The sequence below is a fragment of the Clinocottus analis genome, unplaced genomic scaffold (genome assembly GCF_023055335.1).
Source record: "Clinocottus analis isolate CAN_PGR_092001 unplaced genomic scaffold, fCliAna1.0.p SCAF_27, whole genome shotgun sequence".
NCBI classification, from domain to species: Eukaryota; Metazoa; Chordata; class Actinopteri; order Perciformes; family Cottidae; genus Clinocottus; species Clinocottus analis.
This window is the reverse complement of record NW_027176009.1, coordinates 4,015,347-4,031,150: the sequence shown is the minus strand read 5'-3', so window position 1 is coordinate 4,031,150 and position 15,804 is coordinate 4,015,347. Positions and strand designations below refer to the sequence as shown.

Here is a 15,804-nt window from a genome sequence, read left to right as displayed (position 1 = left end):
ACTCGTCTATTCAATACGGTTTCACTGAGGAGCTTTGGTTGTGCAGTTTAATAATCCTACAAGAAAATGCAACTTTAATAGCAAAAAGCAGATTCAGTTTCATCTCATGGTTTCCCAAGAAATGCCAAATAAAGCTTTACAAAAAAATCTGATCAATCATGTGATTGATCAGATTTTTTTGTTCAGCTTTATTTTACAAATTTGTAAATTTCAAATAATCAAGTATCAGATATATACATATATATAGATGAGGGACAAATGGCTTTTTAAAAAAAAAAAAAGTATCATATTGACATTGATACCAATATTCTTTACAGGGATACATATAATGTCTGCCTATTATTAAAGAACACAATGCAGCGAATTTAGATAATAAAACTCTCATCTGGGGTCTTTAATTCATCCGTAGGAGTGCAAGTTTGGATTCCCAAAGTCAGTTGTTAAACTAATAGGATTCCATCGTAAAAGTGTGTCTAAATAATAAATGGCTTAATGCGAGTAGAAAATTAAGAACTGTAAATGTAAAAAAAAATCCAGCCTGTCTTCAGCAGGGTGTAACGACCCTGCAGCCCAGCAGGGAGCGGTATTTTTGCTGTATAACATTGGACGTCAACACCCAAAAGAATGAGGAAGCAGAAGAAGACGCGGGGGTTGAAAGAATCGTTGATTGGCTATTTTAAGCAAGGAAGTTTGCCGGCGTGGTAGGCTTTATCACGACACGCACACTGGTGTCTCCGTGCGCTCTCGTTCAGCCTTCCCGCTTCTGCGCAGCTTGACCCGGCCACAGCTACCCAGCCTGCCCCCTGTGTCTACTCGCCCCTTGTGAGCAGCATGTCTGATTACGGCGGTCTGCCGACGAACGGAGTCGGTGCTGGGATGAAAAACGACGCTTTTGCTGATGCAGTACAACGAGCCAGACAGGTAATGAAGTGCTCCAACGCAGGAGGAGGCAGTCTGGGAGCTAACGCTGGTTAGCTGGTGGGGAAACCGCAGCTAGCTTAATCACCCGTGACGTTAGCTGATGGTAACTAGCAAGCTAGGAGCTAGCGCTAGGAGCTAGGCGCTAGGAGCCATTCATTTGTCTTACACTCTCGCCAGGTGGTGTAACGTTAGTCAGATGAAATGTTTGCGGGCTGGCCTAAGCAGCAGCAGCAGCAGCAGCAGGAGCGGCGGAGGTGACTCGTTCGTGTACAACGTTAGCTCCCAACAGGAAAGTACTTGTCGTGATCATGTGAGTGAAGTTAAACGGACCAACGGGAGCTGCTCGAGCTAAGTTAGCTTGGTTAGTTATTATCGTTAACTGGGAGCTGATCGGGAAGTTTGAGCCTCGTCCATGTGTAAAACGCCATTTTAGAAGAATTGATCCATTATCACCGTTGTTATGACCCCATGAGTGTTGTGAAATTAGGTCAACTGACTGGCTTGTTGTGTTGATAACGAGCGTTAAATAGACAAAAGGATGCTCGGTTCGTGGCTATTTAGGGACCGTAATGTCCGGTAACATTAGTCGGTGGCTCTTTCCTTTACGGTCAGCGTGTGAAGCCCACGTTACCTCACGGGTCTTTGTACTGATCAACGTTAGTGAAAATAATCATTACGTATCGATTTAACGCTAATTTATTGTATGTATTTTACTCGAGGGGCATCACCAAAACCAGTTATTTTCCATTACCATTCACCTAAAGTTGAACCTTTTTTTTTATTTAGCAAGCAAAATAATCGATTATGAAAATTATAATGTTAGTTTTTATGTGTCAGTTAAATGTAGGCACTCTTGGTGTATTGCGTAGCATTAAAGTCCCTCGGTTTTAACTCGTGTATTTAAGTAGGAATGTTACTCAAACTATTTTAGTTTTGGTCTTTCATAAAGTTGAGGCACTTGTGAGACTCTTTTAAAAACGAGAGGTCTCACGAGATTACGCAGAGATGGGATACTTTGAATTTTGGTCCATAGTATAAATCAAGCCGCAAAAATGCTGCATCCTACCCTTCCCACAATGCATCTCAATACCAAGTTGGACTCATTGTGCCTGTTAAATATCTTTCAAATGCCATGCCCCCGTCAAAAGATGTTCTGAGTTTGTAGTCACTAGGCCCACATGACCACAACAGTGTAGTGCTCCTTCTGCTTAATCAAATGAGATGACGTACCTTTTTATATTTACAATTTCAAGGTGTATTGTAGTTCATCCAGTGTATGTCTGTCTAGATTGCAGCTAAAATCGGCGGAGACGGTGTTTCCTCAGTGAGCAACAACGGTGGAGCTGAGAATTATCCATTTTCGGCACAGAAAAGATCCCTGGAAGAAGCAGGTAAAAAATCAGCACAAACGGGCAGGTTGTCTGCATTTGTTAGTCTACGTTGTAGATTCACTTTTTTTTTTGTTTTCAGATGAACCCGATGCCAAGAAGGTAGCATCACAGAGTGAAATTGATTCTGCATTGTGTACGTTAAATCACTAATTGACCCTATTACAAAACTTGCTCGGTTCAGTTTCCAATTGCTCACCACATTTTCTTTCTCTGACAGCTATTGGAGCTCAGCTGGCGGCCCTGTCCCAACAAAGGTATACAAATATATTATGTGTCGGTTTTTGGTGCTTTTGATTATGACTTGGATATATCCTTCATATATCATTGTTTTTTATTAACTTGCCTGCAGTGTCAGACCCTCCACAATGACGGAAGAGTTCAGGGTGCCTGATGGCATGGTCGGCCTCAGTAAGTACATGCACATAATTTTCAAAAACCATGGACGTGATGGCTGTTCCACATATGTTCAAACTTAATCTAACTAACTAACTAACTAACTAATCTAACTAACTCTTTGCTGTTGTTCCTACAGTCATAGGTAGAGGAGGTGAACAAATTAACAAAATACAGCAGGATTCTGGCTGCAAGGTCCAGATTGCGCACGGTGAGTTGTATGCTGACGTCAGATGTACTAAATTGACAATTTCTTTTTCCAACACCTTCTCTTAGATTGATAAATATTTTTATATTCATTCACAGACAGTGCTGGCCTTCCAGACCGAACTGTTTCTCTGACTGGGTCACCAGATGCCATACAGTAAGTCGGTTACCTATTTAAGATCATGCATTCCCCAATTGATGATGGATGCATCTACTCAACTAGCAAAACAAAGTTAGGTTTTTGCTAAGTGTCTGTTGGATCAAGTAGGGAAATAACAATCTTAAACTTGACAAATTTAATAGCCGGCCTAATCAGATTACACAATGTGTTCATAAAGTTTAGTATCTTAAGACATTTAATTATACAATATCTTAACCGTTTCCTCTTTTCGCTTGTACAAGGTAGACCGTTGGCGCTATTGGGACTTTTCTAGGTTCATGGTGTTTTTTGTCTCATGGCAGATCTTCCTTACACGCGGTGTACAATTTTGTCCCGTCCGATTTGTCAAACTTAAACTCAAACTATCATATTGTGTGTGTGTGTATAAAATAAAGTATATTAGTTTAAGTCAATAGTTGTTTCCAGCTTTAGAGGCTAATCTGAACACATTGAGAATTATATATTGGCCACCCAATACTTGAGTTGTTTCATCACCCTTTCATTTTATTTTGCCTCCAGGAGAGCCAAGGCCCTTATAGATGACATAGTGTCACGGGGTCATGAGACGCCTAATGGGCAGTCTGGCTCCATGCAGGAGATGATCATCCCTGCAGGCAAGGCTGGCCTTATCATAGGTAAAGGAGGAGAGACCATCAAACAGCTACAGGTGAGAATCACAGGGTACCAGAGTCATGTAATCATAAAGTTATATTATAAGTGCTTTTATTGTACAAATATTTTTTTTTTAAATATGGTGGAGGGGGGATTTTAAGTAGACTATAACAATTAAATAGTGTAATGTGCTATTCATGGTATAGTTGCCCTGTGTGATTAATGTAACATTATTTTCCTGTATAATGTTAGGAGCGGGCTGGAGTGAAAATGATTCTTATTCAAGATGGATCCCAGCCACCCAACATAGATAAACCCCTCCGCATCATTGGAGACCCTTACAAAGTGCAGGTACTTCTTTAGCACAGTAGAGACAGTTTTGGATTGGCGGGAGATTTTTTATGCCCCTTTTTACCTTCCTAATATTTGCCTTTTTTTTTCTTTTCTTTAGCAAGCAAAGGATATGGTTAATGAAATTCTACGAGACAGGGATCATGCAGGCTTTGCAGACCGAGGTGATTACGGCTCAAGGATGGGAGGTGGTGGCGGACAAGGAGGTGGCGGACAAGGAGGCGGTGGTGGTATTGGTGGGGGCGGCGGTGGCATCGATGTAAGTAATTACATTTATTTCAGCAGTTGGTTCTAATTTAAATGTTTGTATTATGAGACTTTTTTTCTTTCGTCAACCTGATTGCAGCATAGCTCAAATTGCATAAAATGCACATGATTAAATTACTGAATAATTCATGTGTGAGAATTCCTGATGCATGTTTACTAGAATTTTAATTAATGGATGAGACTAAACTGTTTCGAGCAGTTATCAATATTGTATCTGTAATTTCACAGATAGCTGTGCCCCGCCACTCTGTTGGAGTTGTAATTGGCAGAAGTGGGGAGATGATCAAGAAGATCCAAAGCGACGCAGGAGTGAAGATACAGTTTAAACCAGGTGGGGATTAAACTGCCTATTTCATTATGTCAAATATTTTAATTAAAACTCTTGATCTCCCCCGTGGCCTGCTAAGTGGTGTTAATGCATGGGTGGAGAAAAATATATTCTAATAAATTAAAATGCAATAAAACTGTAAATATACAGCTTTGGATTTATGAAAAATACTTTACAGGAACAATTAAATCTACTAATCTACTACTACTCATCTAGAGATGCTTCATTTAATAATCAGTCATTTTCCTGGTTTTGTTGGCAGGAAAAGGCAACTTATATTTTCTTGATTGTGCTGTCATTCCAACATTGAGGCCAGTTAATAGTTTTTTGTTTCAGTCCCTATACAAAACCCCACCAACAAACCTGTGTGCCCTTTTTGTTATCCCTTACAGATGATGGTACAGGTCCTGAAAAAATAGCCCATATTATGGGTCCACCAGACCAGTGTCAGCATGCTGCATCAATCATCACTGACCTGCTACAGAGCATCCGTGCCCGAGAGGAGGGTGGGCAAGGGGTAGGTGTTTATATTATTTAAGTCTTGATCTTGATTTCTGTGCTGATAAAAGAAACTGTGCTTTGCTGTGCAACAGTCAAACTAAACTATGGCCTGTGTCTTCTATAGGGTCCCCACGGTCCTGGTGGAGAAGGTATGTCACCTGGTCGTGGACGAGGTAGAGGCCAGGGGAATTGGGGTCCTCCGGGAGGAGAGATGACCTTCTCCATTCCCGCCCACAAATGTGGGCTTGTCATTGGTAGAGGGGGAGAGAATGTCAAGTCGATCAACCAACAGACCGGCGCATTTGTGGAGATATCTCGTCAGCCACCACCAAACGGTGACCCTAACTTCAAAATGTTCATCATCCGAGGGTCCCCACAACAAATTGACCACGCAAAGCAGCTCATAGAAGAGAAGATTGAGGTACTTTGAAGTTATTTAAAGAGCAGAGAAATGCATTGTTTAAACAGCTGTCAAAATATGGCATCCTCTTGAATTATTAGTAACTAGTTTGAATGTTTTTTTTCCTGTTCCAGGCTCCATTGTGTCCAGTCGGCGGCGGTCCAGGTCCAGGGGGACCAGGTGGTCCTTATAATCCAAACCCTTATAATCCAGGGCCGCCTGGTGGTGTTTCCCAGTAAGTTAAACCCACAAAAACTCAAACCAAAATTTAAAAAATGCAAAATAAAGTTGTTCTAAACGGTCCTCTCCTTCTCTGCAGTGGCGGCTCGCCTGGTGGCCCCCAGTACTGTCCACAGGGTTGGGGAAGTAACTACCAGCAGCAGTGGCAAGCCCCAGGTCCACATGACCCAAGTAAGTCCCTTACTTTGTGTCTCCTAATGTTAACCTTTTTTCTAAATAAGTTTTGTAAGGCACATTGTGAATTGTCTGAAGTATATGAATGTCATTACTTAATTTATACTGTGCCCCCCTCCTCCTCCTTAGGTAAGGCGGCAGCAGCAGACCCGAACGCAGCATGGGCGGCATACTATGCTCAATATTATGGTCAACAGCCAGGAGGCACCATGGGAGCCCAAGCTCCTGGAGCCACTCCACAAGCACCAGGGGACCAAGGCCAAGCACCACAGGCCTCTGGGGGCCAGCCAGACTACACTAAAGCGTGGGAGGAGTATTACAAAAAGATGGGCATGGGTAAGTGAGATAAGGGACAGTTTTGTTGAGTGAGCTTTAAACTACAGGGTTCTTGTGTCTGGGGAAAAAAAAGTGTTGCCTGTCCTACATTTTAGTATGATTCAATTAATCAGTCATCCTAATGTCCGTAGTTTACTGTGTAATGAAAGTAGCACATGACTGCATCCAGTACAAAGTGTTTTATTATTTATTTTAGCCCAGCCAGCTGGAGGGGCTGGAGCCGCTCCAGGGGCGGCAGCCGCCACTGCAGCAGCGGCAGGCGGAGCTGCAGCCGGAGGCCAGCAGGACTACAGTGCTGCCTGGGCTGAGTACTACAGACAGCAGGCTGCCTACTATGGACAGCCAGGACAGGCACCTGGACAGACGGCTCCTCCACAGCAGGGACAACAGGTAGCACATCAATGACCAGTGTTTAAAATTTACCTTGAAGCGGCCACGGTCTAGTGTGCAAAAAAGTGAGCAACTATTCACATTTCTTTACAAACTGATTTTAAATTTTTACTTTCTCATTTCAGGCCCAGTAAACGATTGGCTCAGCCCTTTGAAGGTTGTGATGGCTCTCTGGACTTGTTTCTTTTTTTCTATCAAGAGATTTCATTTTTGGCTTCAACAAGACAAGACCATGGTTTACTCATCCACCAAGACATTTTCTATTCAAACCTCGTTTGTTTTTTAAAGTCAAAATTGAAGTTAAAGGGAACACATTTTGCCCATGCATTGAACAAAGCACTAAACAACTACTTGGGTTACTATTGGTTGTCCCCTTCACCTCACCCACACAATGTAATATTTTTGCTCATTTAATAAAAAAAAAGTGAAATAAGCATCTTAGTTTGCAAGCTAGCACAACAGCATATCAACACTGACTCACATTTAAGTGTTTTTCCCCTTCAATTTCTTGAGGGTAAAAAATGTCTAGCAGTATTTTGAATATACTCAGAAGTTATGTTTGTAAGAAAAAGCAACATTTTTGGTCTTTTTTTTTTTTTTTTTTTCTTCCCCATTTCTTGTTCTTGGTACTTTTTTTAAATTCATTTTTTTTAAGCATTCCCAGTGTTTTTGTTGCAGGAGTATTTTTACCTGCTATCATGATTTTTGATTTTAATTTTATTCACTGTAATTATTTTCCTTTCAAGAGGGCTGTGTGTCTGTATACAGTGTATGCTACTGAACAGAAATGTGTGAAATGTTTGAGTTGGCTGTAAAAAGGCGCAAACTGTCCTAATAGAATGTAGGTTGGTTGTGTGTGCATGGTTGTGTGCATGTATGAGTTTGTGTGCTTGGCTGCCCTTGATTTCATTTGTCACTATTGATTTTTTTTCTTTCTTCCAATAGCTTCCCTTACTGTATGCTGATTTATTTTCTTTTTTTTTTAGATGTTATTTTTTACTGCTTGTTTTTAAATACTTAAAATAAAACATTGAAATTACCTTTCTTTTTTTTTGTCTGTTCATGACTAACCAGGTGTCTTGAAGTGAGTTCCCTATTTTGTACGTATTGCTTCAGTCGTGTTGGATCAAACGTCATGTTTGACTGATTTTATAATTGGATTCTCGTGCTGAAAGTCAGACTGTTGCAGACATACCTGCATCATTATGTAGCGGCTTCCTACCGGGTGCCACCTCTATTGTCAATTACCGTTTTCTTTGGTTTTGATGGATGTATCCACCGGCGAGTGAGGGCGGTCTCCTGCGTCCCTTGGACCAATCAGGACGAGCCGAACTTTAACGAGGGACAACCGGACAGTGGGAGATGGCGCCCAGCTCGAAATCAGAAAAGGACGATGGCAAGCAGAAAGCTCAAAGAAAACACAAAGACCATGTCGTGAAGCTTCTCATGCGTGGGAAGGTAGACATGAATCCACACAACGCGTGGTATTAATCACGGAAGAGTGGTTCGTGAATAATGAAAGCCTTGTTTTCTGTGCTAGCTGCTAACTAGCTTGGAAGCTAACATCTAACGCTAATCGTAGGCAGGTGGCTAATTAGCCAATGCTACCAAGTGTGCAAACCTTAAGATCCCTTCCTTCGGACAAGGTTTCCCGTTATTTGACTCTCGGTGTGGTTTGCTAACATACTTGTAGACAATTAAACGTTAATAGTTGGCGTGTTAGCTTAGTTAAAGCTCTATGAGCGTTAGCTTCAGCTATACCAAACGACTCGCAAATGCAACCTCAACCCTCAGAAACGCCATTAATCACCTCACGTTAACAATTTTACGTTAGACAATGTATGTACTGTAGCTATGTGTGCTTAAGCCTCCTAAACTACTTCAGGGGAGGTGTGTAGCTGAGCAGGGCCTCAGAGGAAGCAGAAGGTCTCTTGTGGTTTTTCTATCCACAACCACCGACGAGGCTATTTCAGTTATACAGGAACTTGCATATCTTCTACACGTTTATATGCTTCATGTTGCACTGTGTAAGTGATTCTTGTTCAGTCTACTTAATCCACTCTCTTGCCTGCTCTGCAGCTGTCGGGACAGTTTTCTCAGCGTCTGTTTAGGAAGCTTCCACCTCGAGTTTGTGTCCCATTAAAGAACATCGTCAGCGAGGAGTTCCTGAGAGCAGGGTCAGTGTGTGTGTTTACTGAGTGTTTTATGCTGTTAAATAGGATCCAGCTAGTAAGGATGCACTGATACAACTTTTATTTTCTCACGATAATTATTTCATACCGATACCAATGTGTTATTTTCCCCAAATGTAAAGTCTGCATACCAAATTGTCATTAACTCATTCATATTATTGCCATTTATTGTCATCATCACATTAATTAAGAAACACAATTGTCACGTCATGGTCGATACCTGCGCTGCTTAATAAAGTCCCTTTCTGTGCCAATACTTATCTGATATATGGGATGATGCATCCCTACCACCCAGAGGATTAACTGTAACAGTATTCAAGCTGAGGTGTGTATGACAGTGATGTGTAGCTTTTTTGGTTCCAGACATGTCTTTCTTGGCTTTACCAAATGCGGCCGTTACATTCTGTCCTACACCAGCGACTGTGGAGAAGATGATGATTTCTCTTTCTATACCTACCATCTTTATTGGTGGGAGTTCAACCTGCACAGTAGACTCAAGCAGGTAAAGGAAAGGTCTTGTCCTTGTTAACACCATAATGTATTGTATCCAAAAGTTTCACATATTAACCAGAAAGGCTAATTGGACGCAATATCATGTCCTCCTGTGAGTTATAACTGGATGAATAGTTATCATGTTCTTTGATGTCTGTTTTTTCTCTTTAGGTCCATCATGTACGTCTGTTTGCAGGCGAGGAAATCTACAGCGACCTGTACCTGACTGTGTGCGAGTGGCCAAATGACCACTCCAAAATTGTCATCTTTGGTTTCAAGTAAGGAATAATTAATACCTAATCAACAGCGTTGTGTGCGCTGAAGCAGTTTGAGCAAGAATTAAGTTTTTGCAGTGTGTAGGAAATGAGTAATTTATGTTCATGTGTGGTTCTACCTGCCAGTACACGCAGTTCAAGCTCTGTTCTGATGAACTTAATGATGAGTGATGAAAACAACAGAGACATCTACATCACTATTGCCTCCATGCCGCCTCCTAAACCTTGCTCTTACTGCTGCCCTGTTCCTTCAGCCACTACCATACGCACAGGTAAACACACCCAGACAACATTGATGGACTACTTTACTGTTCTCACTGCATCCGTTTCTCACTAGATTGAGTTAATCCTTTTCTCTACCCAGGAAGTGGTGAGTGTCTGGAGCATGGGTATGTACTCAACAGCAGGTACCAGGTGGTCTACCCGTTCCCCACTTTCCAGCCAGCTTTCCAGCTGAAGAAGGACCAGGTTATCCTGTTAAACACTAGCTACTCTCTTGTGGCCTGTGGCATCTCACTCGGCCCAGGTAACCTACAAACACAAATAGTAGTTTCAGCACATTTCTTATCCCTAAAATGATCATATGTCAGGCTTGGTCTTCATATAGGATAGGACTACACACTTGTAGTAAGGAATGTTCAAATGGTTATGAAACCGTCTTAATGTAATATTGATGCCTCTTTATGGCTACATAAGAAAATGAGACCATGAACGAGAAAATTGGCTATTTCAACTAGTTATTCCTAATGCTTGTCATCTGCGCCACCGGGTCAGATACTTGCGCAAAATCAGATGAAATCATGCAGATTCACTAGAAACTCCAAAGCTCAGACTCCAGAGGGGCCTCTGGCAGCAACCACCATGTATAGACCCAGATTTGGCTATGTAGAAGCGTCTCGCTGCTTCACTGGACCTCACTGGGAGCAAAACAGACATCATGCTGCTAGAGGGGAGGGAGGCACAAGAGAACCAAACCCAATTCCCAATAGCAGACTGTCAGATCTGTGTGCAATAAAATTACACTTTTTCTAAAGGGACTCTGGTGCTTAGAAAGACAACCACCACCAGCTACATAGACCGCCAAATGAACACACAACCTCAGTTCCAACTAATAGCTTTAAGGAATAGGGTCAGATTCTGTAATTTTAAGGAGTTACTCAATTTGATGGGAGGATGGAACAATTTCACATCACGTCAGAAAATTCTGATGAATCCAAAATGCAAACTTTGTTCCACTGTGTCAGAACGTTACCAATTGTTGTGCCTAATATTCATTTTCATTAATTTATGCTCTGATATTTTGTAGCCAGATTTCTACATCCATTTGTATGTCTCTTGCAGGTAAGCAGGGTCAGTCGTCACAGATCCTTTACACAAAGAGAGCAGCTCTCTCAAATCAAGCCTCCCCATCTATTTCCTCCACCTCGGCTTCATCCTCATTACCTCGGGGATCTCCTGAAAGCCGACTGCCACCTAGCAAACCTGCTCCAATTCCCTCATCTCCAAGCCAATCGCAAGCAGCAGTGCGAGCCCGGGAGTTTGCAGCAGACCTCTTCAGGCGGGCTCAGGGAGCGGGAGGGAAAGAAAAGGAAAGCCAGGCAGAAAAGAGACCAGTTGATGATGGTGAAGAAGAGGCATCACAGACACCAGGGGACAAAGGGATACAAGTAGAGAGGAGAGATGAGGATGAGGAGCATTGTATAGAGAGGAGGGATGAGGAGAGACGGACTAGATTGCCACAAGCGTCAACATCAGGTGGGAGCCACAGTTTGCCACAGTGCTCTGAACCAGTGATGTCTCCTGCCTCCTGTTCCTCATCTCCATCATCCCCTTCATCGCCTTCGACGCCATCCTCGTCCCAGGAGGGAGGCCCCAGCGAGCCTGGATATGTCAACTATTCACGTCTGCACTATCGTCTTCAACAGCCAGGGTCGGCTGAGCAGAATGCAGGCGGTGAAGGAGGTAAGAGTGGGCAGGACACACAGAATGAGGGTATAAATAAGCCAGTCTGAAGCTGAATGGCATTCTTCCTTCCCTTTTCTGTGTCTCCAGGTTATGAGGACGATAAAGTTCAGCTACCTTTCACAGTCACTGACCTTAAAGGACGGAACCTGCAGCTGGTCACCGGGCCACACAATGGACAGGTGCGTGTTTGCGTCGGTGTACCTGTGGCTGTAAATTCAGAAACATTGGAATATTTATCAAGTGTGCTCTACTGGTTCTGTAAATACTGAAATCAATACCGTAGTTAATAATAAATTAATAAAAAAAACATTTATCTGAATGCAGTATATTAGTCTGATACAGTTGATAATTCTTTACTTTACTAAAACGGTTGTCGGTCGGCTACAGAGGGGATGCTTGTACTTTTTAAGAGCGGTTTATTAGACAGAGATCAGTGTGCGATGGTAGAATCCCCGCTTGCTTTAATGTTGGTTTGAATATTACACAGTCTTAAGTGTTTGTACTCAGTTAAGTTAGGGGTTATGTGGTAAATCTTCATGTTAAACCTTTAAAAAGTTTGCGTACGTTTGAACCTGTGTGTTACTCTTGCAGAGTGTGTGTGTGGAGCAGCTGACTCTAGACTTTGAGTATCTTATCAATGAGGTGATCAGGAGCGATGCTGCCTGGGCTCCTCAGTTCTGCTCCTTCAGCGACTATGATGTTGTGATATTAGAGGTCAGTACACACACACAGAACTGTGCACTCACACTATATCTAAAAACAATATTGAAACAATACAGTTTTACACAATATAGATAGAACATGCAGTTTTTGTATATTTTCAAGCTATTCAGAAAATAGTTTCACTTGAGTTGTCAAGTACACAGTTTTTTACTTTAGTGCAAGTATATCTCTGTGGTTGTTATATTTATGGCTTAATGCAAGTTTTTTTTAAATCTTGGATCAGTGGTAAGACTAACCTTTTTAACTCAAAATGCAAACCTGTATATTTTATGTTATGCCTTTTTAATATTTGAGAATCCAACAAATAGAGTTTCTTGCATGTAAATTAAATGAGCATTGACACAACGGTTTGCCAAACACATAATCCTGGCTCGATAAAATATATTTAAATGAAGACAGGACTATAATCACAGCAATTATGATTATCACTATTTACTGCCTTGTTTCCCTTTTGAGATAGTTTTTGAACAAAACAAACAAAACAATGAATGTAGAGCATTTTACATTTGACCTGTGTACAATGTGTATCAGGTGTGTCCTGAAACCAACAACGTGATGATCAACATTGGTCTGCTGTTACTGGCCTTCTCCAACTCGGAAGAAGAGCATTGCAGGTACTTGTCTTAAAAAAAATAAAATTCTTCTCCAGATCTGCATTTTTTTTTCTCTCCCCGCTAATCTGCCTTTCATTTCTTTTTTCCCAGGCCAAACACATATCACTCTAACCTGCAGGTCAGCTGGGACCTTAACACAGGTGTGTGTTGCACTGTGGGTGTAGGTGACCTTACAGAGGTCAAAGGTCAGACCAGGTGAGGAGCTACTGCCAACCCCTCATACACACACACACACACACACACACACACACACTTCTGTCCGTCTCTTTCTTGTTATACTCCCTTGCTTCATGTTGTGTTAAATGTGTCAATCTTTATCTCCCGTCAGTGGGAGTGTGTGGAGTTCTTACAGGAAGTCCTGTGTGAACACAGTGATGAAGTGGTTGGTTCCCGAGAGCAGCTCCCGTTACATAAATCGCATGACCAACGAAGCCCTACACAAAGGTGAGTGTGTACACGTTTCAGCACACATTCAGTGTCCTGATACCAACCACAAACCTAATTCTGGATCAAAATGTTCTCCAGATGTTCTCATTCATCCAGATCAAAGGTATAATATATAAGAATTAGTCCAAAACCGCTTTTGTCATCTAGATCTAGTGTCTCGATTTTGACGGCTGGGGAGCATTTTGTGTGTATTGGAATCGAATGTACCCTTATTAATAGCTGGAATGTTACCAGAAAGGTCCAAAGAAAGTGAATTGAACACTTAGGCTGCGTTCACACCAAAGCAGATGTTACGGAAAAAACTCCAGTCTTCCCATTCATTTGAATATGGTGAGTTTAGGCTGTGGCAATGGGGACGGCAGAGGTGCCTATGGCAAAAAGATGGAACTCGATAAACATCTAGGAAAAAACAACCAGATGTGTTGCTGTTTGGCCAACGATGTTACTGGTTACCCAGAGCTGTGCAGCCCCACCATGACGGAGTACAAAGACGTTGATCTTGGAGTCGCTTGGCATTAACTTGGCCATTTAGGTGACACTCCCTCATCTCACAGTTACTAGCAACTTTTGCTGTACTTGTACCACAGTACATATTTGCATGCATAAAGCCATCTTTTCATGCACCATAATGTTATTAATAATAAATCACATTTAGACTTGTCATAGCAGGGTTAAATAATGAACACTACTCTTTTTGTGTATGTTGCAAGAGGCCTCATTCACAGAAGACATTTGACACTTATGAGTATTATTAACAATGGCTCTGTTCTATTTAAGTGACCCAGTAAGTCATTACATTATGACAACCTGGATGCACAATTTACAGAAGACATAATTGTATAGAATGGCATTCTATTTATAATTTTATGTATTTGTCGACTCTTTTAAGTGTTTATTTTGCATATTTTGCATATTCAGTTGTATAGATAAGTCTGTATTTTAATTCACTCACTCATCTTCTCAACTGTAGGCTCGTCCCTGCAAGTGTTGGCAGATAGCGACAGATGCACCTGGATTGTATTATGAAGAAAGAAGATGTGTCAAAGCAACAGACACAAACGCACACACAGATACATGCTGACATGGCCTCGTTGTCAGTCCGAAGCTCCAACCTTATCTGAGCAAAACTGAGCTTTGGTAACTCGGCTCAAACACGTGTCAAATGAAACCAAACCAGGAATGCTACAGATGCTGAAAAGAACAAGTCTTTGGATGGTCTGTGTCTAATTTGACTTTTTGTTGTTTTTGTAAGTGTTTGCTGCATTATTGAAACCACCTGAACGATGAGCTGGACTGAACGAAGATTTTGGTTTTACTTTTTATTTTAATTTTTTATACATAAAGCCGTACTGTTATTGTAGTGCGAGTGTTTCTTTTGTGTGTGTCTGTAACTGAACATATGCAATATCTGCACCTGTGTGATGATCACCAATGGGATTTCATCCAGAAAGAATGTGTGCGTGTGTTTTATGTGTATGCAACATTTGATAGATTCTGCTGCTTCTGTTTCATGTGTATGTAACATTTGATAGATTCTGCTGCTTCTGAACAAGTTGTTTTCTCGTTCAGTCTAGCTGGGTTGGTTCCAGACTACAGTATTTAAAATGAGAGAAACTGAATCCAGTAAGTCACTTGACTCTTTGAGATCTTTTTTTAAACCTATGTCATATTGGAGGAGTGTTGGGAGAGGGAGGGAGGGAGGGAGGGAGGGGGTCAACAGCTGGTTTACTAGCATTGAAGTAAGACTAGGTTCTATTGGGATATTTTGTGAAAATAAAAACGTTCAAAGTTTCTTTGAGTCTGTTGAATGATTCTAAAAACGATCTACGGTGTGAACATTTAATTGTGGTACTTAAAATCCCGATATACTGGCTTGCCAGTCTGGTGTTTGCTTTACTTCTCATGAATCACTGGATTATTTGATCTCAAGCTACTCAAATCGAAGAAAAACTAGTGTTTTTTTCTTAAACTGGAAATTTTCTAAAGTTCAAAAAACAAAATCCAAATTTTATCAAGGTTAACTGCACCAGTTATGACCGGAGACATTTTGTTTTGATAATTCTTTTTTAATGATACGTGCGTCACACAGGTCCATTCGTGTGATTGTGCGATATCTCTGAACGTCTCGCGATTTTCTTCAAATTTAGCACAAACTACCACCTATACTAAAGGTTGAAATGATTTGAATTAGGGGATCATGAATCATTGTGATCAAGTTATTTTACCCTAACTCATTATGACAATTTCCCACACATGTCTAATAGGAGAACCTGAGCAAAGACCATTTGGACAGATGGATGTTAACTGCAACTTGAGTGGCAGAGGCTGTGATGCTAATATCAGAAGGCCAGTGCTGGAAGTGTGTATTGAAGAGGATTTAACAAAAGATGCGGTTGAGTTGCATTATGGGAAAGTCTGATTATAG

The 15,804-nt window shown here is 41.4% G+C and overlaps 2 protein-coding genes across 4 annotated transcripts; both read left to right on the top strand.

Moving 5' to 3' along the window:
* Positions 1–669: 669 nt before the first annotated feature.
* On the top strand, positions 670–7,693 carry khsrp (KH-type splicing regulatory protein). Of its 3 annotated transcripts, none has more exons than XM_068592516.1 (18): positions 671–921; positions 2,210–2,312; positions 2,392–2,445; positions 2,530–2,566; positions 2,662–2,720; positions 2,845–2,916; positions 3,012–3,069; positions 3,592–3,739; positions 3,937–4,035; positions 4,136–4,294; positions 4,531–4,633; positions 5,023–5,147; positions 5,256–5,552; positions 5,666–5,766; positions 5,851–5,942; positions 6,075–6,281; positions 6,478–6,671; positions 6,797–7,693. In XM_068592516.1, exons 1-18 carry the CDS (start codon positions 832–834, stop codon positions 6,803–6,805), a joined length of 2,007 nt encoding a protein of 668 aa, XP_068448617.1. In that variant the 5' UTR covers positions 671–831; the 3' UTR covers positions 6,806–7,693. The 3 variants fall into 3 exon arrangements, with proteins under 3 accessions (XP_068448618.1, XP_068448617.1, XP_068448619.1); XM_068592518.1 differs by lacking the exon at positions 671–921 and adding an exon at positions 1,138–1,231; XM_068592517.1 differs by lacking the exon at positions 2,392–2,445 and having other exon boundaries at positions 670–921.
* Positions 7,694–7,983: 290 nt separating this feature from the next.
* dcaf15 (DDB1 and CUL4 associated factor 15) lies at positions 7,984–15,059 on the top strand. The gene is made up of 13 exons (XM_068592575.1): positions 7,984–8,129; positions 8,751–8,848; positions 9,227–9,365; positions 9,527–9,633; positions 9,757–9,902; positions 9,995–10,156; positions 10,972–11,592; positions 11,683–11,774; positions 12,187–12,309; positions 12,850–12,932; positions 13,023–13,127; positions 13,261–13,376; positions 14,350–15,059. Exons 1-13 carry the CDS (start codon positions 8,034–8,036, stop codon positions 14,403–14,405), a joined length of 1,944 nt encoding a protein of 647 aa, XP_068448676.1. The 5' UTR covers positions 7,984–8,033; the 3' UTR covers positions 14,406–15,059.
* The last annotated feature ends 745 nt before the right edge of the window (positions 15,060–15,804 follow it).

What these genes read in the sequence shown, in the direction of transcription:
- khsrp (XM_068592516.1), top strand. Translation starts at nt 832, where the DNA reads ATGTCTGATTACGGCGGTCTGCCGACGAACGGAGTCGGTGCTGGGATG. An exon ending in TGAAATTGATTCTGCATTGT is followed by an intron (nt 2,446 to 2,529) that starts GTACGTTAAATC and finishes TTTCTCTGACAG; the next exon opens with CTATTGGAGCTCAGCTGGCG. An exon ending in TCATAGAAGAGAAGATTGAG is followed by an intron (nt 5,553 to 5,665) that starts GTACTTTGAAGT and finishes TTCCTGTTCCAG; the next exon opens with GCTCCATTGTGTCCAGTCGG.
- dcaf15 (XM_068592575.1), top strand. Translation starts at nt 8,034, where the DNA reads ATGGCGCCCAGCTCGAAATCAGAAAAGGACGATGGCAAGCAGAAAGCT. An exon ending in AGCTTCTCATGCGTGGGAAG is followed by an intron (nt 8,130 to 8,750) that starts GTAGACATGAAT and finishes CCTGCTCTGCAG; the next exon opens with CTGTCGGGACAGTTTTCTCA. An exon ending in GAATGCAGGCGGTGAAGGAG is followed by an intron (nt 11,593 to 11,682) that starts GTAAGAGTGGGC and finishes CTGTGTCTCCAG; the next exon opens with GTTATGAGGACGATAAAGTT.